We start from the raw sequence: 25,281 nt of genomic DNA, 5'->3' as shown, positions 1-25,281 counted from the left end.
TAATTAAATGTTATATAACGTTAACTCACGCACAGTTGACCATTTAAATTAATTTTTTCAATGTTTAAATTAACGTTTTGAAAATAACTCTGAAAGCTCATTTTTTCTTGTTACTCTTGTCACTAATAAATAAACAAGTAAAATTTAATTAATTTGTGATTACATACATATTTTGAAATACAATGAATAATATTACGCATTTAATTCCTACAATTTTTTATAAAACTTTTTGGTCAAATATAAGCATTAGTATAAGTTTGCTTGTTTTTTGTGAATTATTTTTGTAAAAAGATATAATTATTGTACGCATAATTTATATAATATCAAGGATTATACATACCTATATATAATGTTTTGCTTCTTATCTGTATATTGTATGCATAAAATGGAATTCGTATTATATAAAAAACTGATTTGATACTTCATGTCAAAATCGTTATCGCATTAAATTTAATCATCTTACTTGCCCTGGAACATCTTTAAATCCCGCGGATGTTTGTTTTTGATTACATGGCACTACGAGCACTGCAGGTTCGTTACGTATATCGAACGGTACTTGCGTGGCGGGTTTGCGAATGAGTTTGCGGAATTGCAGAGCAGATACTCGACAGAGCGACGCAGAAGACGTCGTCGTAGATTGTCAACGTCGCTTAGTACCGCACGGTGCAAAACACATATAAGTATACATAGGATATCTGTTGCCAGTTTCGTGCCCTATGCGAGGTCACTGTCCTATTTCCTCAGGACGATAGAAGGGACGGTTATCGGTTGGTCGTGAATGGGGCCAAGCTCGTGGACACCAATTTTACGATAACGAACCACTGAATATAGATAGGAAATTGGAGCGATTCTCGGCAGGCACAGAAAACGATCATTTATACTTTTAATAATTGCTTTAATGTAATTTAAGAAATTCTTTAATAATTTAAGGAATAATTAAGGTTACTTGAACAAATCTGTCGAATTATCGTTAAATTTCAGATTTCCTCATTCCTAGACTCGTTTATCGAATGCCAAGCAAGAATTTTGTGCAACAATATCCAAGAAAAATCATTATAAAATTTTCAATTTATATTTAACAGATTCAATTTTAATAAACAATTTTTAAATTCTTTATGAAAATATTACTATTAGATATTACAATATTATAATATTATAAAATATTATATATATACAATATTATAAAATAATATTATAAACAATATCAGAAATAATCTAATAATAAAACAAGAAACAAGTTGGCATGTGCAACAAAGCATGTTGCAAGTTCGATAATAGATTCTCAATGCATTTTACAAATGCGAATGGAGGAATAATACGAAATAGATATAGAGCCCGCAAATGCATACAAACCACTGTATTACATCCTTGAAGCACTGAATGCGATAAATACGATCAAGTTGCGGCAAAAGGGATTGCGATATAGGTGGCTGACGTACGAGGCCAGACGTCTCATCGGACAACGTTAATCAACGCTGACTGAAACGCTCGCAAACCTAGCAAGATCCTCCTTTCGGTAATCGTGCTCGACTAGAGCTGGTTTATGTTAACCTAATCTGAGATTAATATCACAATGGACACTCAAGAGCCTTCTCAACATGATTAAACTATGTATGTACGGAAATGGTTGACTTTCCAAGTTAAATTAGAATTTTCCGCGCGTGCGTGTTGATATGAATATATCTCTAATAGTAAATATACACTTAACTATAAAAACTAATATATAATACTGATACTAAAATTCCGAATTAGATATTAGTATTAATAGAATACTAAAATTTTATATTTAAAAGATTTAATTAATATAACATTAATGTAACATACAAATCTCACTATTCGTTCTAGCCAATTAAATTTAGAATATGGGATATTGAATTTAGGATATTGAAGTTAGATTGTCCTTCTCAAGATTTCTATTTCCCATTAAAACGAGATTGTTATGGGTGAAAGACGCCTTGCATTTCTGCAGTTACGTCAAAACGACGAATCATTCGTGCGGTTCTGTTATTGTAAACTATTCTCCGCCCTAACATCGTTCTCATAACTCCCTCTTATATGCACGGTATTCTCCTCTTTTACACATTGAGCAACATTCAACTTCATTACCAGGCTTCAACGATCGTTAGCTTTGTCAAACTTTACACCGCCTATCTCCTTCATTAAGCGTTCTCGGAGTTATATAAAGTTGCCTCTTTCCGTCGTGCTATTCCCTTACGATTTACGATATCAGACTCTTCAGTTGCTTGCACTGAAGTCGTTAAGTTCTATAACATCTCGATCAATCAGTAATCTTTTAACCTCCTAAAGAGTATTCGTTTGTGTTATCGCATTGACAATATAACCGTACAGCCGCATAATATTTTAGCAGTAAAGGATATCAACATCAAATGACAGCTATAAAAATTGCAGCGGTGATCTTCAGTTTAAACGCATTAGTGATTTTGACATTATTACGTAAATTGCGACATTTGAATAATCGATATTTTAATTTATGATATACTGATAATTAAAAAATCCACTTTTCCAGGAAGATCTGTGTAAAAAATAAGATTTGAAACCGAATACGGTTTTTAGCAACAAGTCGTTTTTTTTCTATTTCAAGCACAACAACATTTGTGTAAATTATTTAGTTTAATGAACAAAAACAAAATGATACATACACTGAGAGAAAAATCCAGGTCTAAATGATCGGACAATTCGTTCGAAAATTAACAAACGGACACTTTTAATCGGAATAATTAAAAAGCCGATCAATTATAAATAATATCCGGCTATCATTGATTGAACATTATTCTAATTTTGATCGGCTTTTCATAATTCCGATTAAAAGTATCGGATTATCCATTTGTTAATTTTTGAACGAATTGTCCAATTATTTATTTCTCTGAGTGTATGTTTCATAAAATGTGTACAAATTTCGGAGATACGATACATCTAGATATAACTTAAAATGCTGACATATGTATGTATTTAGTAGCACTATTTGATCTTATATCTGTCGAGACCGCTCGACTTTGTTGCATTGTCATTTTCATTCTAATTAATATTTTTAAGCTTGTAATGTAGGAATTGGAAATACAGAGTCTGAATAAGATGTTTATGATAATGTCAGGTCAAGAAAATGATTTGAGTTTAAAGTGAATTTATTATAAGAAAACTAGAAAATTATATTATTATGTGAAAACCGAAAAACATTCAGCGGTCCACTGGACCGGAATGTGGCGAACTAGGGTTAACAAGACTTTATCAATAGAAACTGTGAGTTTAAAATTTAATAAGAACACGCAAAACACAGGTTTCTAAAACTAAATTTCATGAGATTAGAACTTCTTGGGATATTTTGAATTTCAGTAGAATGCCACGATCTCGTGCATTTTTCACTCGCGATCGCGATCAGGCGGGCAATTCGTAATATCGATTGCTGTGCGAGAAACTGGAAATATGTATTTCTACACCGGTGACATTTTACGTATATACTTACCTTACTTACCCACCCGTCTACCTACCGGAGGAAAGGCGGTTGCCGGTAATGCAATTCCACGTCGCTGTACGAGAGAAGTTCTGCTTCCCTCCAGATGTACGCATTCCTGTTCGTCCTGCCTCCGCGTTACGGCACCGCGATGCCACACGTTGGCATCAAGCGACCGGATAATGCCGTATGAGAAGCGTCTCTCGTTTGAAAATGTAATATAACCGGAGACACCGGAGCAGGAATGCGCGCGCGCCTCTACGCGCGAATACGCGAGATAGAGACATCGTCGTCCCTAAGCAAATGAAAATTGAATTCACGACGTAGACTTCACGCAATCCCGCGTGATCTTTGCTCCGTTTTCCGTCTGCGGAGTACCCCGAATGCTCATTTCTTCTCCGTTATGGATGCGCACGGAGCGGAATATGCGTTTGCAGCTTCACAATTCGGCGATTCCGCGCGAATGGAATGATATCGCATAAGTTTGTCCAAATGTTTCCATTTAAGATGCTTTTTGGTGATCGAGTATGAAGTATGCTTCCAAAAGGATATTAATTCTCTGTTATTCGCATAATAGAAAATAATCGTCCACTGTGGGTTTTAATTTTTTATACCTTACGACAATTTGTTCGATACTTTTAGTACTGTATATAAGAATTAAAATTGCTTCTTTTTTTGCATTATTCTATTGTTATATTACACAATAGTAAACAATTGCAATTATGACCAATGCTTTTAAATAATAGAGTAGTCCAAAGTAACGGTGAGAGTAACTACCGCCATTTGCAGGAAAATCAAACCGCTAATAATTTTATTAACAGAAAAGCTTTTTTGTAAAGCTGTAAGTAAATTTTTCACGGCTATTTGGCATAAATAATAGATCCACATATGTTTCATAATATTTCAGATTAACTCAATTTAGTATAATAAAGCATTATACATTTCTGTGCGAATTCACTCTTCTGTGGGCATGTAAATCGACGATGTTGTCACGCTTGTATAGTAATTAGCGTTTAATTTGATTTGGTTTATTTGGGTTGGGGGCTGAAGAGCTCTCTACAATAACAAAATAACTGACGGAACGTACGCACTGTTGGAGATGTGGCATTGCAAAGGGAGCCCTCGGACGTGATTGACAGCGGTTCGAAGCGCGGCAGCGTGTTAATTTGAGGGATGACCGCATCTACAAGAGCTCCAAATCAAATTATAGGCACACTCCGTGCACAACAGTTATACTCCGCCACTTTTGAATAATTTCATTTTCATTATTTATTATCAGTTTTTCTCAAAAGATAATCGCAGTGGTCTTGTCATATCTTGCTTCGTTCGTGAAATCTCGTTCACAGTGATATCTACTAGTTACTTATCTAAAAAAGTTCAGGCTGCAATAATAATCAGCTTGGCAGAGTAATCAATGTTTTATTTGTGCATTATTTATTACTCGCGGCTTCGTAGAATTGAATTACAGTTAAAGAAATTTTCACGTTGATCGATAAGATTTTAGATATTTGTAGCACTATATACAAGGTGCTGAAAAACTATATAGACAAACTCGGTGAGGAAGGTTCAGGGGAACAAGATGAAGGACTTTTTTCCCGGGGGAGAATGGTCAGAAATGCCTCCTTCAGATCCTAAGGGATGGTGAAGGATGTGGGATGAGGAGTTTGTGCAAAACTGAAGTGATCCACAAAACTTGTTTTATTGGTGATTGCAGTATAATAGCGCATATGATAGAGAGCCATTGTGACAACTTAAAGCAATTGCTCGAAGTTTCGACCGCCAACCTCATAGCAGAATTCACAGCGTTTCCGCTTGGAAACTCGTACACGTTCAAAGATGTTTAGCGTATTGCATATCTACGCGACCGCTATTCTTCCAACGAATTCCTCAGCTGATTCGATAGGTGTCTCATAAATGATGGCCTCATCTACGCATGTGGCCCCAGAAAAAAAAGTTCAGACCTTTACTACTCCTAAGCTCCTGAACTTGACATTTTTTATCGTTTTCCACTGGGAAAAATTGTTCATCTCGTTTCCCTGGATCCCTCCCCCCACGAATTTGTCTACATAGTTTTTTAGAACTCTGTATATACAATTTCAAGTAGAAGAATATTTCGTAAATGCATAAATGTACAAATAAATACTCTTAATCTGTGAAAATTTTATTTTGAATTAGTAAAATAAAATATCTTGCGTCTAAAATCATATTTCTCTATATTCATAAAGTATGCATCTATAGTTAGTCATCATCTTGCGTTGCTTTTTAATTTTAAGCGTTAGACGAAATTAAAAGCGATCTTCAATTGATAACGATAATGAAAATAACGAAGCTGTTATTTTGGGGCGAACAATTTTAGAGAATTTTTCGCGTGGGACAATTTCATATACACGAAAATGTTCCGGACGATGTTCTAAACACAACAAGTGGCCACTATCAACATTGTATTACGATACCGGTAGCATGGCGTTCCGCGTGCAACGTATAGTAGATACTATCGGGACGGTACATAATAATCCACGGTACCGGCAGTGGACCGCATACGCTACTAGCCCACTATACATACATTGTACCTATAGACTTTGACTTAATTACAATGCGGGGTAACGACTACATACATGTAGATCGACTCCCTTCTCGCGATCGCCTAATCCTCGTATTTTCAATATCCATTGACGACCCATACGCACTCTCGTTTTATTAAACTAAAAGTAACCATTCCCGGAATTACGCAAGAAATGAGATTCTATGAAATTTCCCAGACATGTGATTACTCCTGCAGGACTATCTCGCTAATTCTTCGCGTTACAGCTCTATTAACTAAACTGACATTAGACGCGGTAACGCTGCTAGGAGGAGAGCAAAACTCATTATAACTTAATTTGTGGTCTTCTCGCATTGGAGTGTTTTGCGAAAAGTGGAAAAGACACTACTTTACAAGCTATTGTTTTAATATAATTTGCCACTCTTTTGCTGAATTACGCGAAATTAAATGAAATAATTAAATAAATTCTCTTTTGCTTATATTAATAGTATTAATTTTGTAAAATACGAAACTGAAAAGTGCATGTTTCCTCTTTTACGCAAGTTATTAATCGAATAAAGTTATTAAATTCGCAACTTTAATAATTATTGTGCAAAATGCTTGGAAACGTTACTTACCTTCATAATCTACTTTTTTAATCAATTTAAACCTGTACCTTTCTTAATAATACGTTGATTCCACATCAATTATTTTTACAACTTTTCGAATTCCCTGATTGTGAGATCTGTGGTGTTCATTTATTCAAAATTAACTAAAAATTTTACGTTATTTACTTATAACAAAGTAAGATTTAATTTGCAAAAGTCATTATCCATCAAAGAATTAATAAAAGATAAAACCGATTGGCTCTTTTTGAATGTATTTAATTATTTCTCGCATTTCAATTATAGACGAACGCAAATGGATACGATAATTACTTGTCGATGCGACAATGACTTGCATGGAAGTTATTCAGATGATCAACAGAGAGTTAACGGATGAAACGGGCGACTACGTTGCCCGATTTGGTATAATTTTGTCCCGGATCTCGGCGAATAGCCCAGGTGGCTTACTGCCAGATTAACACCGGATTCAAGTAAATTGTAATTTATTGCGTAACGAATGGCCTTCTATCGATCTAGCGTGATCCATTGATTTCGTATACGTCCCTGTGCATTTGACGATCGAGATGTATTTGACACGTGTTAGTTAGTGGGCACGTGGTCTTTCTGTAACGGATTAACGACGCGTTCATTTTGACGATTAATTAATGTCACGTTTGCGTTAAATTATTGGAAATTCCTGTACGTTGTATATAAGCGGACAAACCGTTAGTAATTGTGCAATATTGCATGAGTGTAATGAATATAATTTTCATAGAAATGTAAGAACACTAGAAAATGGTCCTTTTTAAGTATTTTACCATTTACGTCGCTGTGCGTGTAAAATATAAAATTGTGCGTTTTGCAAATTTTTGTTAGAGTGAACGAATAACTAATATCATCAGATACCGCAATTACAAAAATGGTTGCAGTGAATCAGAGAAATGATAAACAAAGCGGTGTATTAAAAACGTCCGAGTTTTGCGTAATAGAATAACAGACATTATATTTGCAAATTCTGTATAAATTTTTAAAAGCACTGCACAAGTAATATATTTTTGAATATACAAGTATCCAATAAAAGTAATTGAAACGGAATGAATTGAGAAAGTTCTAATGATTGGTTCACTTTAACACACATAATTTAATACTACAGGATATCTCAAATATCGTGACGTTATTGGTTTAATAAACGTATAAGAATTTTCATAAATTAAACTTTAACGACGTGTCTGATTTTTCGCCTAATTTCAAATGGGTTTTAATATAATTTTAAATGTATCACAAGCGAGCTTTGTACGCGCAATTAAAATCTCTTTGGCGTTTAACAGGCATTCGAAACTTACCGTCTTCAATTAGGCGAATCTCTGCGAGCGATGGATTATGCTTTGACCAAAACAGGGAGCTTTGCGATCGACGCAATTTACACGCGGCGACTATAATCGCGTCATTCGCGTATTTCGATCAGCCGCGATATTATACAATTTACACGCGTGCGACAGCGGAATGCGTAGTGCGTTACACGGCTGTGTGTGACCGCACAATTCACGCATCGCGCGCACCTTTCAATCGTTCAGCGTACGCAAATACAACCACGCGCCGCTGCATTTGCATACCGCGGATTCCGCCAGAAAATCGTCCTTCGATCAGATCCGCCGTTCAAAAACAGGCCAGACATTTTGAATCCGTAATCCCGGGTTTTAGCCTTTTGCATTTACATGCGCCAGCTCTTCTCCGACTGCACGCTTCTTGCCCACCGTTCGCGGATTTTATAGTTTTCGTCATATTTATTTTATCATATATATATACACACGTGTGTTTCTTGCGTATTGTGTCACTTAATTGTTATGAACTGGACACGTTATCTTTTTCTCTTTAATACTTTTTATTTTTTGACGAAACATTTATTCTGCAAATAGTTTTGCTTTGAAGATCAGCAATTTTATATCTATCTTTTTTTGTTATACAATTATTTAATTTTTTTTATTTTCGGCATTTTTTTAACGTAATTTTATACTAGTATATACAAAAATGCATATTCTAAAAATTTTAAATATCTTTGCTTGCACATGGTCGTAAAAAACTGCATTGCGTAAAAGTTTTTCAGCCTTTTATATCCCGAGATCTTCTTCAATAAACGTGTACGTCTGATTTAATTTATCAACTAATAAGCGTTAGAATGTCGGGGCGGTTTTAGCAGGCGTTACGTCGTAACACATTACTCGCGTTGTAAAGACATTTCAATCCTTCATTCTTCCAAGTTGCAGAACCTTACATTACACTGTCGTGGATAAAGTGATGTATCACTTCCCTCTGCGATAAACTCCAAAGGAAGTAATACTTCGAAGGAGAAAGGGGAAAAAGAGGTACCAATCAATTATAGACATGGTAACGTCTTTTGAGTACATTCCATCACGCTCGCGCGACGAAGTCCATTATCCAACGATCTGAAAACAATTATGTGCAAGAAGATTGAATTCCCATCATGTTCCTCGGCAGGAAGGACCGATAGAAGAATAATACTCAAGCTTTGCGTCAGTAAGCGTTGTAATAGGAATGCAGCGGATGCTTCCGATTGCGAGAGAACCGTATCAATCCCGCGTTTATCAGCGATGGAGAAGCGTGTGGTTCGAGAGCCGATATCGATAATCGGCGATTGAATTAATAACGGAAAGAACGCTTTCGCGGGCATGACGCGCTCGGTATCAACGCCATGGCGGGAGGAACGGGTCTCATTCGTGATACTCGTTAACGCGAAGCCCCGACAAAACGTGATAAATCGTACTCTGTCCTATCGTGTAATTGTCGCGTACCAAACGCGAAACCCCGCGCTGCGCGACCGAACTGGAAATTAATATATTTAAATCCAGCGAGTGCATCTCTCCTCGCCGCGGGTCTTCTCATGCTCCGTGCTTGAGCGAATGTACCATTTCCGGCTTTCCGCTCTTCCGCACCTCTCTTCCTCCATCCTACCATTCCGTACTTCAACGTAATCTACGGTTTCGGAGTTTCCTCAATGGATTTTTGGATTACCGCGAGACAAATGACTACTCTTCCCCACGGGAAAAGTATAGAATACTGTAGAACTGTGATTATCCGGCCAATCCTGACAGAGAATTAGCTCGATGTCGGTGGGAATTTCTCCTCCATTACCGAGGTCCACCTTAGAAATTGACAGAAGGAGATATTATGAAGTAATCTTTAATAATCTTAAATTTTTGTGATGTAAATTCATCAAAGTTAAATTGAAAAGTGACTTAAGTTAACATTTGGATTATGAAGATGTTTCGAGTTGTTAGAATTTCAATTTACAAGTTGAACGCTCAAATTATATTATATTTATATTAATTATGAAGCTATAAACATTAAAAAGAGTATACAGAGCGACGAGAAAGTTCTCGGATTTTTTTTAAAAAACATTAAGCAGCTAGAAATCAGTACAGAAATTAAACATCTACACTTTAAACAGAACATAAAATTTTATTAGAACATTATAATAACAAAATTAAACAAAGAAAATCACAATAAATGTACAAAATTGCTTCCTTTGGCTTTAATACATTTTCGAAGCAGCTTTGAAAATTCTTCACACGCGCAATGCTGGATGGTAATTTTATCCCACGCACGTTGCAAGGCCACTTCGAGGGACTCCGTTGATTTAAAGCGAGTCCCAGAAATCTTCTGCTCCAAGATGGACAACAGAAAAGTCCATCGGTTGAAATCCGGCGAGTTTGGCGGTCAAACATCCCAAGTAACATATCGCAGTCGAAATGACATCATATTAACCAAAAAATGACGTAATATTAGGTCAATATGACAGGTCAAATAGTGTCATTTTTACTGCGATGTGTTATTACTTGGGATTCTTGCCCCAACAATCAAGGAACAGCTCCTCGCACGTCGCAATCGTTGTTCGCGCCGAATGAGCCCAATCTTTCTGTAGCATAAATCCCTCTCCACCGCTCCAGCACCGCTCTTGTCACCCTGTATATAACAAAATATAAAAAAATACAAAAATTTTTTTTCTCAGTATGAATTACAGTGTCGCAAACATAACATATTTTTTAACTTTCTCAAGAATTTAACGTATCAGCAACTCGATTTTAAAGTACAAGTTAAATCTGGCTTTTTTCCTTGGTCGATTTCGAAATATTACTATAACTTTCCATCGCGAATTGCCTATAAATATAGGAACCGCCGTAAAACTTCGTGTTCAATGTGATTTAAATTCTGTCGTTATCACCCGTTTCATGTATGCGGAAGCGATCGGAATAAACGCTTAGTCTTCATATTCTTTATATCTGCGCGACAACGTTTACGAGCGCGGCCGAAAATGGTGATAAAAATGAAACACATGTTATTATTTGCATTTACTTTGTAAATTGCGTGCCGAAAACATCGGTGCAATAAAATATAGAAACAAAATTGTAATATTCTATTTTAGAAAGTGAGAGAGAGTACTAACTATTAAAATGACGTTACCGAGCTCGTCTTACAATTAGTCGTGAACCATCGTTCCCAAGGATTTCGATTGACCGTGTACGTCTGTCGTCTTTGTCAGTAATTAAATATTGTAGCGATCGACTCCACTCGCTCCGTTCTCAAACCGTATATAGGATCCCATTGACTTACCATGAGAATTTCCGTTCAGAAGATGCCGACTAACGTGCACATCCAATTATTGGCCGGTATTCATAGTCAGATCTTATATTTGAGATCGTCTTAAGTTTATTTTTAGATGCTGTACAACTCGTTTCATTGGCTACAGAATATCTAAAGATAAACTTAAGGCGATTTTATATATAAGATCTATGAATACCGGCCATAGTTATTGTTTGGTCCATGAATGATTACTTCTTTTGATGATGGCTTGGGCTCGCCTAAAAGACAGGAAAACCCTGGGGACTGATTCTGTAATTCTTAACGACAGTTTCGTTATCGTTATATCGTTTGTTGCACAGCTTTTTTACTATATGATATTTGTGCAACAACAATAACTATAACAAAGCTGTCGTTTAGTTATATAACTCACAGAATAGGAAAGTACAGTTTTTTCTCTTTGTTTTTTCTCTCTCGTGTCCCTCTCTGACTCTTCCCTACTCTCACTCTTCCTGTCTCTACCTATTATCCTATTCTATTAACTTAATTCCTAATTCGTTACTTTTCAAGAGAATGATTTAATCGCTTTAGTTGCGCAACGCGAACAATAATTTTTGCGGGAATATTTTCTATACCTTTTCTTTCATATGAGGTGATTCAATTGGGACGGATCATCAAAAGATACGTGCAAACACATCCTAAAACGGTATAATCCTCGTTCGGCATCCACCGGCCGGATTACCGTCCATGCTTTACTTTACCGAGAATTAACGAGCCGAGGAGTAAATAAGCACTCTGCTTGCGATTCACGGGGCCAGTGTTATATGAGCCCCCGCCTCATAAAATTCATAAACCGTCGCCGCGGAGCGTGAGGGAACGAGCATACCGTGAAAATTCCGTCGCCCGATCTACTTTCCCGGACCACTCCGCCTGGTTTGCGGAGTCTTTGTATGTACACAAGACCTTCAGACATATGTATATATATATATATATATATATATATATATATATATATAGTCTCGTACAATATATTATATACATATATACGTATATATATTATATAACTATATACATGCGGCGCACATATCTGTGTATATACAGACCATCTCACTACTAACATGTTTGTGTTTGCTCAGCTATGAATTGCTTGACCAACCTGGGGGCAGTTTTTTTTTCTCGGGAAAAATCTGGTAAAGATATTTATCGTATCCACCAAAATTTGGTGAATAAATTAAATATTTTTATAGTGAAGTTTCCCTAATTAAATTTTGAACAAAAATTAACTGAAGAACATCTTGTACAAAATTAGTAAAAGAGTTTGAATTAATGAAATTTATAAATATCTTGTAATAGGCATGAAATATCAGAATATATAAAACACCAAGCGAAAGAATGAAAATTATTCAACAAATTTATTAAAAATTATCGAACTGTTATCGAAGCGCTATCACGCAACTTTCTTGGTACAATATAGATAAATAGATTGAATGAGATTTGAAAGAACGAAATAAATAAAAGCTAAATCAGTTCTTGAAATGTTCGCAACAAAAGAGTTTCTATATTTAACGATATTTAAATATATTTATCACAATAACCTGTGAGAGAATCAAAAAAGTTTATCAAGAAAGTTATGGGACATTCTATGTGGACACATAAAGCGAATTATATGAGGTATATGGAACCAGGGTAATCCCCGTGCCGTAATCGCGAGACTCTTGAAAAATGGATCGGCCCTACGTTGCTGCGCGTATAATATCGCCCGTAGCAGTAACGTCCGTAATGGCAGCTAAGGTGATCATAAAATGGTCACTATACCGCTAACAGTAAATCACGATCTCGTCGTCGCGATTAGGTTCACGACTACGACGTCCAGTTTAACGCGACAGTCGAGAAATGGGGCAGATTTTATTTGTGAAAGAATCTTAATTAGTTTTTCTTTTTGCTGTTTCTGAAACCTTTTTTATAATATTTAAGTTTTTCGTGCAGCTTAGGAAGCGCGAGAAAATCCAGAAACGTTTTTGTCGAAAATTAATTATTAACTGTGAAACTAAATCAAAAACATCGTAACAATAAATATAATTTATTATTATGATCGTATCGCATGACTGACGAATTTTATAGCGTGTAGGTTATTTATAAGAAGCATCATTGCGTCGTATCATTTCAAATAATAGCAGTATATCATAGCGATATTTGTAACAATTGTTCGAAGGCACGTAACCGTAATAATTTGTACTATTTGTAGTGACATTATCTTTTGATGTTCAACTGTAGCTTTTTCAAAATGCATCTCGCGTATCGCGATACATCGTAGATGCTCACCACCCGATGAAACATAAGATTTTATTGCGACGACGTTATGGCAAGGAGAAATGATCGTGCTCGTAGTATCAAGTTGCCAATATCGAATGCGTCAGGAGATTCAGATGAGAGAAAATTATATATCCGTTATAAGTTAAATTTACAAATCATGCAACACGCATTCGGTATCTTCCTCCATAAATTCAATCTAAAAATACAATTTGTTTGTTATAAATGTTAATATTTTCTTCATTTTTGCACAAAAAAACGAAACACTTAACTAAAATATTACAGCAGATATTACAATAGCTAGGTATTTTTTCTATCTGGTTATCAAAAAATAAGATTGAAAAAAAAGACTAGCTGAAGAATAAAAATGCAAATTGTGCATACGCCAATTCTATATAATTCGGACCGAAAGCGAATATCGATTTGCTATTCCAATCGTTTCATCATAGCAGTTTGCTTATCATCACCGGAAACGTCTTCGAAGCGGAAGAGATTTCAGTTACCTGCTCGGCCGATAGACTCGGGCCTTTGGAAGAGGGTAGTTAACCGATGGGTAGTTAACTCCGAAAGCGTGCCGTAGGGAGCTGACTAATACGCCCTCCCGTGCTAATGCATTAAGCTAATCTTCAAAGTTTCCGCAAAAACTACGCTCGACACGAAGAACTCGAGAGTTTAAAGACCGTCGAAAATGAACTTTTCAACAGCGCGTCGGAAAATTGGTTGCAATTGTAATGAGCACTATCTTTTAACGTTTTAATCGCGTCCGCGATTTTGATTGTACTTTATCTCTGCACACCCGATCTTAATTTATCATTATCTTTTTTATATTCTATATCTATATGATTACATATGTCTTTACTTATCATACCACGCTCTTTTGAACCCATTATTTTTATATTGTTGTTAAAACATGTTTTTACTTCCAATATACTCAATAATTTACTTTAAATGTCATAAAAGATCCCGCTTATATGTCACAACTTGATGGCTAATACAATTAAGTATAATCGCATTCCTTATCTGCATCTTAAAACAATGCTTTTTCTTTAATTTTGATAAGAGTTATCTTGAACGTAAAAAGTCTCATATAAATCGAAAAAAGTGTTCGTGGTTTTATATAACTTATCCTTTCTAGCGATCTGTATACAAATCAATGCGACAGAAGTAGAAAATCGCATTCCATTTAACTTTAAAGCCCCTTGCACAATGCCAGGCGACAGGTAATAGGAACAGGGAATAGAAATCAGAAATCATGTATAAATGCAGAATAAATAGTAACACTGTCAACAGAGGCAATAGACACAGAGTTTCCGTCACGTTGGGGAAATTCTGTGCCATTGCCTGTTGTCAACCAGTTATAGCATTCGAATTTTGTATAGGTTGTAATTAATTTTTTGGTTATTTCCTGTTCCTATTGCCTGTTGTGCAAGGGGCTTAACTCTTTCGTTGTTATAAATATAATACGTATCTCTCTCTCTCTAAGAAAAAAATTTATATACATATATTGCCTGATTTACATGTTCAAAGTTTTGGGATACGCATCTTGCGCTTGCGCCTGCATTAATCTACCTAATTTACATAATCCATTTTTCTGAATAAATATTTAATATTTAATATAAATGTTTAAAAGGTCATATTTATTAATAGTAAATACAACTAATAATAAAAAAATTAATGAACTATTGAAACGTTAAAAGGAAAAGTTCTCGCTTATTAAACTTGTTATCAAAACTATATTAGAATTTAACTTTAATGCTGTGTTCCTCACAGCATTCGTGTCAGCGATGAAAGGGTTAAAGTTACTATGGAGATGCTAAACGAGACAAAATGAAGAAGCAGCCAAGAACGGGCTGCTTAATATCGAATTACTGAAAGTCGGGAGAACTGCCGAAGTCGTCGCGAAGAATTGCATGAACGACAGTACCATGAGAATAATCCAAGCCCTTTGTAATGTAATTGCATGATAAGGACGAACTTATTCACGATAACAGAAGAAGGTACGAAAGAGTCTCAGGCTTGAATTACCGATAGGTTACAATGATCTTGAAATAAGAGCTAGAGAGATGAAGAATTACTGCTTTTAGATTTTAACGGTTTGCACAGCTACAAAACTCTACGGAGTCTTAATTACATCTTAATCATGCATAACGTAATTCCGTCATACCTATTACACGTTCAAAGTCTTCTTAATATAACTTAATAGTGCGAGAAAGAATATTTTAATTAAAATAATTTTAACCCTCCATTGTTCTCATTCATCAAACGGACGTCAGTGCTCTCGTATTAGCCCTGCGCCGCGCTTGGTACATATGTTTATCAATGTATTAGTGTGATATTGCCACATAGTTTTCTTAGATTAAGGGCTATCTATTTCTAACATCTGTTAAATTCTAACAGACTATTAACTTTTCTGAATAGTTAATAGAAGTTGGCTATTCTGAAAAGTTAACGGTCGATTAGAAGTTGAAAATAGTGTCCCCTCCCCTTTAAATACAGTCTTGTAAGAACAAGAGGATGAAGCATCAATCGGTACATAAATCTAAAACTTACATTTAGCAACAGCACGAGTCGCGTCGACTCTAATTGTAAGTATTTGCTCTTGACATGAGCGCATAGATATATCACACGTTAGTACCTTCAAAGTCTAATCTAAAAATTGTGTTAACGAAATTTTGTAAAATCATCATACAAATATAATCTAAAAGATTGTAAATGAAAAGTCAAAAAGTTTCAGAGTCAACTTTTGTGTCACATGCAATTGAAGAAATAAGATGTGATGTTAGCGCTTGTCTAACACGAAAGCAATGGAGGGTTAATTATTACGCGCGTTGACATTAAATTAACAATATATAACAGTTACTATCAATTTGATTAATTTGATTTGATAAATTTGATTTGATTAATATCATTATAAAATTGTAACAAAATATAATAAAATAATATCTATACTTTTTTATCTCTCTATATCTCTTATTTCGAGATTATCGTAATCTATACTTTTGAGAAGCGAAAGTGAAAAATTACTGCCAAGCACGGTAAATTAATCGGTCGTCTTTCGCGTTGTAAATAGGGATGCATACACACGCTGAAGGATCACCGATCTCGTAACGCTGACGTCTTCCATTCCCATTCTTTCTGCAGCTGGTCGCTTTTATCTTCGCATCGGAATCGTACCGCGACGGAACGTGATAAAGCGTGTTTCGCGCGAGGAAGGGTTCTTTGTCCGACGAGCAATGCATTATTTGTGCGTCTATCGATCTTCGGCCATGAGGAGATCTTCCTTCGCGCACGCCGCTACAGCTCGTTCGACGAATAGACGATAAACGTAAATCCCTCTTGCCGAAGTCAGCCCAACCCCCCAGCGAAGGGAAGCCGCGTATTTAACCTTCGATCGGCGGTAATATTGTAAACCTGCTCGGAATCTCAAATTAGCATGAAATTTTTAGTAGATTGGACACCTCCTGGCAGGAACATCTTTTGTGTTTTCACGGTGAATATAAAACGCTCGTGTTTTAAAACATTCAATACACATACGTGTCCACACGTTAATTATCCAGATCTAAAGCTGGAAAGTGAATTAAAATACAAATTAGTTTGCTTTTTAAAAAGTTTAAACAATTCGAATCGACAAGTGCAGATATCCGCGTGATGGTATAGTTACAATGTTGTAACTCTTACAAGAGTTCTGTTCACTTGTACTTTAATTGAAGAAGATACGAGTAAAAGTTAAAACTTTCTGCTATTTGCAGCACTGCAGATACTATGTTATCGTATATGTATCTGCAGTATTTATTTAAAATATGAATTACTTCCGCTCTTATTTAAAATGAATTACTCTTTTTTTACATAAATTTTATATGCATATATTTATATATATATATATATATATATATATATATATATATAATATAATATATAAAATATATATATATAATATAATATAATATATATAATATATATAATATATATAATATATATATATAATATATATATATAGATATATATATATATATATATCACAGCTTTTATATAAAATAATTTATGATTGAGGTACATACACGCATATTTGCAACTTTATCATCATAAATAAATATACTAGGAACGTATATCTTTTTGACCGCAGATATTTTCTGTTTCAAATATTTGCCACAGATACACTGTGACATTAAAGAATTTTGCTTACGTGTGACAGGAACGAAACAATCTACTTATTGCAGTAAAATGGGAATATGAGATTTTTCTGTTTCATGATGGTGAAGTAAAATCACGATCGTGCGCGTGACGGGTTTCAGTCGGAGGACGGACAGTTAGATTCCACGTAAGAAAACATTCGTTTCCTCTACCCCGGGCAGGTTTCATCCGCTCCTGGGTATAGCAGTTAGTTCCCCCGAGAACGGCATTAGGAAGATTAAAGGACAATTCGGTCCTCATTGCGAAGGGATTAAAATCACTCTCGAAGCTCTGCAAGTTTCCTTCCCCGGTATCTGTACGCCACGTTGGTTCCCTTCTTCGTCTATCTCATAGATGTGATGGTAGATGCAGCCACCTAGCGATCGCGCACCGCTGACGAACGAATTAACATAATCCTGCCCGCGCACTCTCTCGCTCGTACAATCGACGAGTACGAATCAGCACGCGCATCGGATTTCGTAAACTGTGAGCACGTGAGCAAAAAGACGATTAGTTGGCTCATCGAGTCGCCTTAGGTTTAACGACTGTTTTGGATTAATCACTTTTAAATGAACCGTACTGTAAGGGACAGGATAATTTAAAGCGGCCGATTAGGCCGTGAGTTGCCTGTCGTTGAGAAACGATTTGATTTCGCTCGATTTCCTTCGTAATAGTTCAGATTGAGAAATCTATGGCTCTCGATCCCTGCTTATAGAAATAGTTTGGAAATTAGATATCGTAAGCAATTGCTAAAATTCCTTCTCTAACTGTCATTTTCCATGTAATTAGATAATAAAATATAAAATAAATTTGAAAATTTTCAAAATTGTTGAAAATAATTTTAAGAAAGAAGACTATCTCTAAGATAAAAAGTGGAAAGGCGAACATACGTCAACAGGATCAACATGACCGAAAAGAGCATGAGCTAGAAACCACTCGATAATACTGATATCTTATTCCGATACTGTCTCTCGAAGCAGGGTGGATCGAGGCCGACCGGTTCCGATACCACGTACGTCTCGTGAAAACGTCGCGCGCGAGACTGGACTTTCCGTCCTCAACGAGGCGTCGACGAGAATTCAATAGAACTCAATGGAATTCAATAGAAGCTATAAATGTCCCAGGTGCCGGAAGTGTCAAGTCGTAAAGCAAAATATCTTATTAACCGCGCCCGTACCAATATCCAGCCACAACTTTCCTCGCGATCTTTATCGGTGATTATTATGCCGCGCGATCCCGGCAAATTTATGAAGAGCGAAAGTGGATTTCGAGGATCTCCCAAGATATTGAGCTTACGCGACCGCGTTAACGCAGACTGTTTCACATTTTGCCGGCTCATCCGCGAACTAGATTTTCTCGGATTTCACCGGCTAAGTCGGCGATGCTAACTTCCAACTCGCAAATCAGACTTGTCATCCGAGAAATAAGAATTGAAGGCGGATGTGTGCTCGCAAGTCAGATTGAGAATATAAATCCGCGGATAAAAAGAGAGAGCGGAGGAGTAGCATGCAATGTAGATACTCTTACGCCATCGAATGCCCTAATCTTGAATAAGGAACGAGCGCGAGAGAGAGAGAGAGAGAGAGAGAGAGAGAGAGAGAGAGAGAGAGAGAGAATAAGGGAGTTTCACCGAGGAAGGAGAAAAGAAAACGAAGTTATGGCTCGTGGCCACCAAACGTACTGAAATACTCGAGTGAAACCGACGGGGAAAAGCCCCGAGAGAATAGAAACATATCACTTTCCTAAGGACAGACAGTAAGAATTTCGACCGCGCAATGTCGAGGAAATGGCAAGAAAAATAAGAGAACTGCATATATATAGGATACTTTAGAAGTTACACACACACACATTAATACTAAACGAGAAAGTTTTATACTTTAATTAGGAAAGTAAAACCGAAAAATACTAAAAATAAGTAAAAAATTAAAAATCTGTTCACGCGTTTCTCTCATATTCATACTCTTTTCATAAGGATTTGTCTTTCATATGAAAACTCCAAAAATGATTTTAAAAGTTGCCTATATTTATACTTTTAATCTTTTTGAGGAATTAAAAAAGTTTTTTTATATTGTATGATACATTAAATATTCCCGCGTTATATATTTTATGTATTTTCACACTATTAGGAAAAAGACCACAGTAAATATTTAATCCCATATGATATTATATTATTATAAGACAACTTTAATAAAAAATTTAGACATTTAGGTATTTTCTAATTATTATTATTATTTTTTTATATCGAAGAAGTCATGCGTCGAATTATCTCAGCACGTTTTATGGCTTTAATAAAAAGAAAATTAAAATTTGAATATGCAGTGTCATTGTCATGACTGCAGTTTTGAGGTGAAGGGTGAAATTACAGTCGATGATGAACAGGCGCGATCAAGGTTCACAGATAGAAGGGCCCGAGAAGGGAGGAAGAGAGAACCGCGGGATTAGATATTACTCGGTGCCGGGGTCGCTCGCCAACTGGCTTTGATATATTACCGAGTGATAATCCTATCTGCGCGCAAAGCCAGGACACAACGATACAACCAGAGCAACTGGATGCCATGCCGACTCCATTGCACTTACAATATGTATCCAGCTGCCTGCCGGTGAGAGAGCACGAGTAGTATCTAAGACGCTTATAGAGCATATAGAAATAAGCGCGGTCCTGTGCCACACACTGACGTCTGGTAACAGCCTAAGATGGAAATCCGTGTTAGCGAAGGACGGTTAAGTTTGTCAGGAACAATTGCGATGCAATGCAATATTATATCTCGGGAATGCGAGAATAATAAGATATATATCAGATAACGTGAACTGTAACCCTTAGATTTCCAATGTTGTATAATATGACATTAGTAAAGAAAGCAATTGCTCCATCGTGAGCGATTGTTTCTTCTTTCATGTTTTATTTTTAAACGAACGATCAGCAGTCATATCGCGGCAGTACATACAAGTCAGTAAATACATGATGTATAATAAACATTTCCTTGACTAAAATAGAACATTACAAGAACATTGAAACATTTCGACCGTGTTTATTTTTCTAGTATTTATGATATTTAGTTTACTTGTATTATTTTAACTGTAGATTGGCTCAAGAAAAAAAATTAAAAATATAAAGTATAAAGTTTTATAAAAACATATTTTATTATATTTTAGTGTTATACATTATAATTTACATGTACAAATGTTGTAAAATTATAGTAATTTCTGAAGGATATTTGAGTCGAAAAATATCCATGATTAAACGATAATATTTTATGATAAGGAAATAAAATTTAAATATACAGTGAAAGGGAGTGAAAAACACGCTTCTATTTATATTATTTTATTTTCTTGATAATTTTATTACGTTATATAACTGTATTAAAATTTAAAAATTAAATAAATATAAAACTTGTTTTTTTTTTATACGTTTATCTTTTTCAAATGTAATTTGTGATTTTATTAATATGGCAAAAAATTGGAGTTTTAATTAAAAGCATTAAAAATGGTAGGCTTCAGTTGCAAGAGAACACAGAAAGAAAATTTAAATAATTTTATGATTTAAGTAAATTACATACATGCACTCATTACAATACCATGATGCTTTAGCAATATAAATTACTGCATTAACTTAGTTCTATTATTTTTATAAAGTCAGATCGACGTCATTCTTGAATTATATCACGATATCACCAAATATAAAACCGAAATATGTATAGTGCCACTAAAAGAAAGAGATGGTAATACTCGAAAAAATTCCAAGTAATAAAATAAATTTAGATATTTCGAGAAAAATAGCTCGAAATTTTGACGAAGTATTCGTATACTTGACTGAAATTTGCCTTTTAACAGATTTCACTACAAGCCATTATATCCATTTCTATATAAATTACCAACCTGTACATACGCGTGCTGTCTACAGTACGACTTATCAATTCCTCAATCCTCGCTGTTTACGTATTTCCGTCGAATTGATAGCGCGATATAGACGATATACAAAGCTCTTCCACATTCCATCGCACAACCTGCATCTCTCAAAGCGAGCAAAAGACGAGCGCGCGCGTATTGCTCCTGATCCACAATGTGGAGCTCGAATTGATACCGGGGCCCACCTCGGAAAAGAGATCGTCGAGACCCTCAGCGTGCTGTGTGACCGGAGAAAAAAAGAGAAAGAGAGGAAGAGGGGAAAAAACCGGAATTCTCGATACATACTGATGTGTATGGCCATTCGCGGGGCGCCCTGGGGCCCTCCGACGAAATTGCATCCGGAATTTCAATATAGCGCATATCATATTTCAACCTTAAAACGCCGCCAGCGCTGTCCAGGTATTACTTTGAGGCTCCTGTGCCCGTAGAAGCCGACTTTGCCCACCGATTATAGAGATTCCGACTGCGGTAAAGTATGTGCACAGGTGAAACGCGGGGGGGGGGGGTGGACCGAGGGATGCGGCAACCGTTCCCCTTTCTCTCTCTCTCTCTCTCTCTCTCTCTCTCTCTCTCTCTCTCTCTCTCTCTTTCTCTTTCTCTCTTCCCTCTTCCCCCCGACGCGATCCTTTCGCCGGAGTAGAGCAGCCTGCAGGGGACATTAGATGGTTTTCGCTCGGAATAAATGATCAAAAGGTAACTCCGGATTAAAGCTGTCGCTTGCCCGGTGACTCGCTCGCGCTTACACGCTCCGCTGCGACCCGGATGTTGCGCTTTTACAAAGCGGTTTAATCAAATTTTCAGAAAAGTCGTTGATGCTATTAATACATATTCGCCTGTGCCGGAAGGCGCGCGCAGTTCTCTCAGTTTCTGGATTCTTTGTCAGATTTGGAAATGATTCTAGCTTAGAGCGAAAGGCGAAAGGTTAAAGGGAAGATCGAATTATCTTCGTGGTTGAAGTTCGTCTAGGGGAGCTGAAAATTTCCATTTACTCAGTTTCAACTTATTATTCAAGCTCTCGCAAACTTATTAATTATTTAATGTTGCTGAACTTTATTTATCTTTGATTATTTATAATAGTGAGTTCTTCGCCTATTAAAATAAGAGAATATTTTGCTGCATGATCCGTCGCTGCTATCAAAATATTATTGCAGAAAAGAAGTATTTAGTGCTAAAAGTAAGAGAGAATGATATGCTAATAATAGGAATAATAATACCGCAAATTTTAATTAAAGATCAAATCCAGTTTTATTAAATTTTTATAAAAAAGCGCAATTTTCATACATGTTACATTATCTTATAATTTTCCATGAATTAAAATAAATCGGTTCCCATTAAATGCATTTTCTATCCTTTTTTCGTGAATATATGTAATAAATAATTACAGAATCTAACAAAAAAAGAGTACAATTTTTTAAATAATCAATAATTATTGCTCAATTAAAAGGATATATGAGAGAACCAATAGAGAAAAAGATTTTCTTCAATAAAATACTTTACTCAGCAATATATATATATATATATATAAAAATCAAGAATATATATAATTATTAGTAGCAATGCCGAGCTGGATTACGAACCGATTATTTCAAAGCGTATTTTTCTTTCTTTTTTCGTCGTGTATCGTCGGGGAAAAGAAAAATTATCTCGTGGTTCAAATCGGAGGCGAGGAGGACGAGAGAGAAATTAATGTCAGTTCGTTAGGGTGGCTTGTACTCGTGTCGCAGAATTTAATTATTAGTGTGAGTAAAAATAAATGGCAGCCACGAGAAAAATGTCGATTTAACGAGGCGCTGCGAGCATATCGCTATCGAAACACTCGCGATGTTTCGCCATTAGGTGGAATGACCTTTCGAGCAATTTTCACGCGTATCCGGGCGATCTCGTAAGAACGACGACGATATAATATATTCTTTTTTTTTATTATTAATGAGAGATATCATAAACGAGTTCCAAAGCAATCTTCCGCCAAGCTACTCGGCGGAGCGCCGAGACAATTTTCTTCCCGAAGTTTACCCGCTCGCGCGCTTATCGAGAAAGGAGTTTCCGCGAGCAAAAAATTCTCATTATGACTTATCCACGATCGGCCACCCCGACCGAGATACTCTGGATAAACCGAGATAAGTGGAAATCTACGATGAACGAAATCGGCATGATAATCGCGATGTTGTAATTGAAGGGGATGGAACTCGAGAACGTGAAACTCTCCGCCGAAAAAATCAACGTTACTTTTTTTTTTGCTGCAAAGAGCACGAGTACGAGAGAAGAGAAGCTGACACGCGTCAGCTTGAGAGAGATGAGAAACCCGCAATATTCGGCGTCGAATAGATGTTCGGCTCAATACGGTGATTTATCGTCACTGTCGTTGGGAAAGAGGAAAAAGGGCACTATCGTGAAAAGGGCACCCGATATGCAATATGAACGAAATCGGCCATGCAAAAGATAACGAAAAACGTTTATTCGCTAAATGAAATTGGGAGTGAATGGGAGAGATTGACAGGAGTTTTGCATCGAGCCGGTGGAAGATCCTGGCGGACAGCGGCGATCCCTAGCGAACGTCCCGGGTAATACCGAGTCGTTTATCACGACTGGAGCGAATGGAGAGTGCTCGTGAGAGATCGCGAGATCGTCCGACAAGCTTCCACGCGCGGTGTGTTGCGCTACGCTACTAAGTTCGCCCGAGTTGTGGTGATTAATCGATAATGGGCTTCATATGATACGGACGGTACGTTGTCGATGTGCGAAACAACCTTAATCACATTAGTTGACGGTGACATGATCGATATATTATGATGGGACAGGTCATTCCGTTTCGTTCAGCTTAACATCACAGTACGCTGCCCCTGGCGTTCAACGTCATGCTTATCTTGCTCGCGTATCTGCGCGTTACGCTCCCGCATCTACATATACATTATCATAATAGAAGCGAGCTGACTAATTAATCGATCCACACGCCATTTCCCAATTTCAGTTTGCGCAGTTTCATATTTATGTTGGGATGTAGTAGACAGATAAACATCATAATATATTTATAATTGCATTTTGCTAAAAAACCGTCTGCTTTATGCAGTAAATTCAACAATATTGTAAACACACACACACACATAAAACATGAGATTTACGAAAATAAATGCGCTTTTCGTACACTTTGTCCGAATAAATAAATTCCAAGTTAGATGGAAGTAAAATATATATGGAAAAATATGTAATTTAATTAGATAATTAGTTATCTGCAGTTCTTTCCAACTTACGCTTTCCATTGAGAAAATTTATTGCTATGATTTTGGTAATCAACTATGGTAATCAAGACACAAATGCCGGCTAAATCCCTTCTCCATGTCAGAAAGAATCTCTCTCGTGCTTTAGCATTGACCCTTACTGATCGCGCTTATACCCTTGCGTTTGTTACAGTGTGCCACCTACTGCGAGGCGGCGTGGCAGCGATTTTTGGACCGCAGAGCGCGCACACGGCGTCTCATGTGCAGAGCATTTGCGACACCATGGAAATTCCGCACTTGGAGACACGCTGGGACTACCGGCTTAGACGGCAGAGCTGCCTCGTCAACCTCTATCCGCATCCCACCACTTTGTCCAAGGTACGTATACACAAACTTTTAGCCAGAATAATAGCCTCATTAAAGCGGCGCCCGTCGCGCAAAATCTGCCTTCGTGACCCTTCTCCTCACGGATTTCTTGCCTCTCTCATA

General features: G+C 36.5%; 1 protein-coding gene across 5 annotated transcripts in view; it reads left to right on the top strand.

The window, feature by feature from the left end:
• The window catches only part of Kair1d (Kainate-type ionotropic glutamate receptor subunit 1D), a 233,017-nt gene that overhangs the window by 123,964 nt on the left and 83,772 nt on the right, over positions 1-25,281 (top strand). For all 5 annotated transcript variants that reach the window (XM_071772582.1, XM_071772581.1, XM_071772584.1 and 2 more), the window contains one exon: positions 24,986-25,170. In XM_071772582.1, the coding sequence (XP_071628683.1) occupies positions 24,986-25,170 (185 nt within the window). The remainder of the gene's footprint in view (positions 1-24,985; positions 25,171-25,281) is intronic.

The sequence above is a fragment of the Temnothorax longispinosus genome, chromosome 3, assembly GCF_030848805.1.
Source record: "Temnothorax longispinosus isolate EJ_2023e chromosome 3, Tlon_JGU_v1, whole genome shotgun sequence".
NCBI classification, from domain to species: Eukaryota; Metazoa; Arthropoda; class Insecta; order Hymenoptera; family Formicidae; genus Temnothorax; species Temnothorax longispinosus.
Note: the sequence above shows the minus strand (reverse complement) of the source record. Positions and strands in the feature narration are given on the sequence as shown.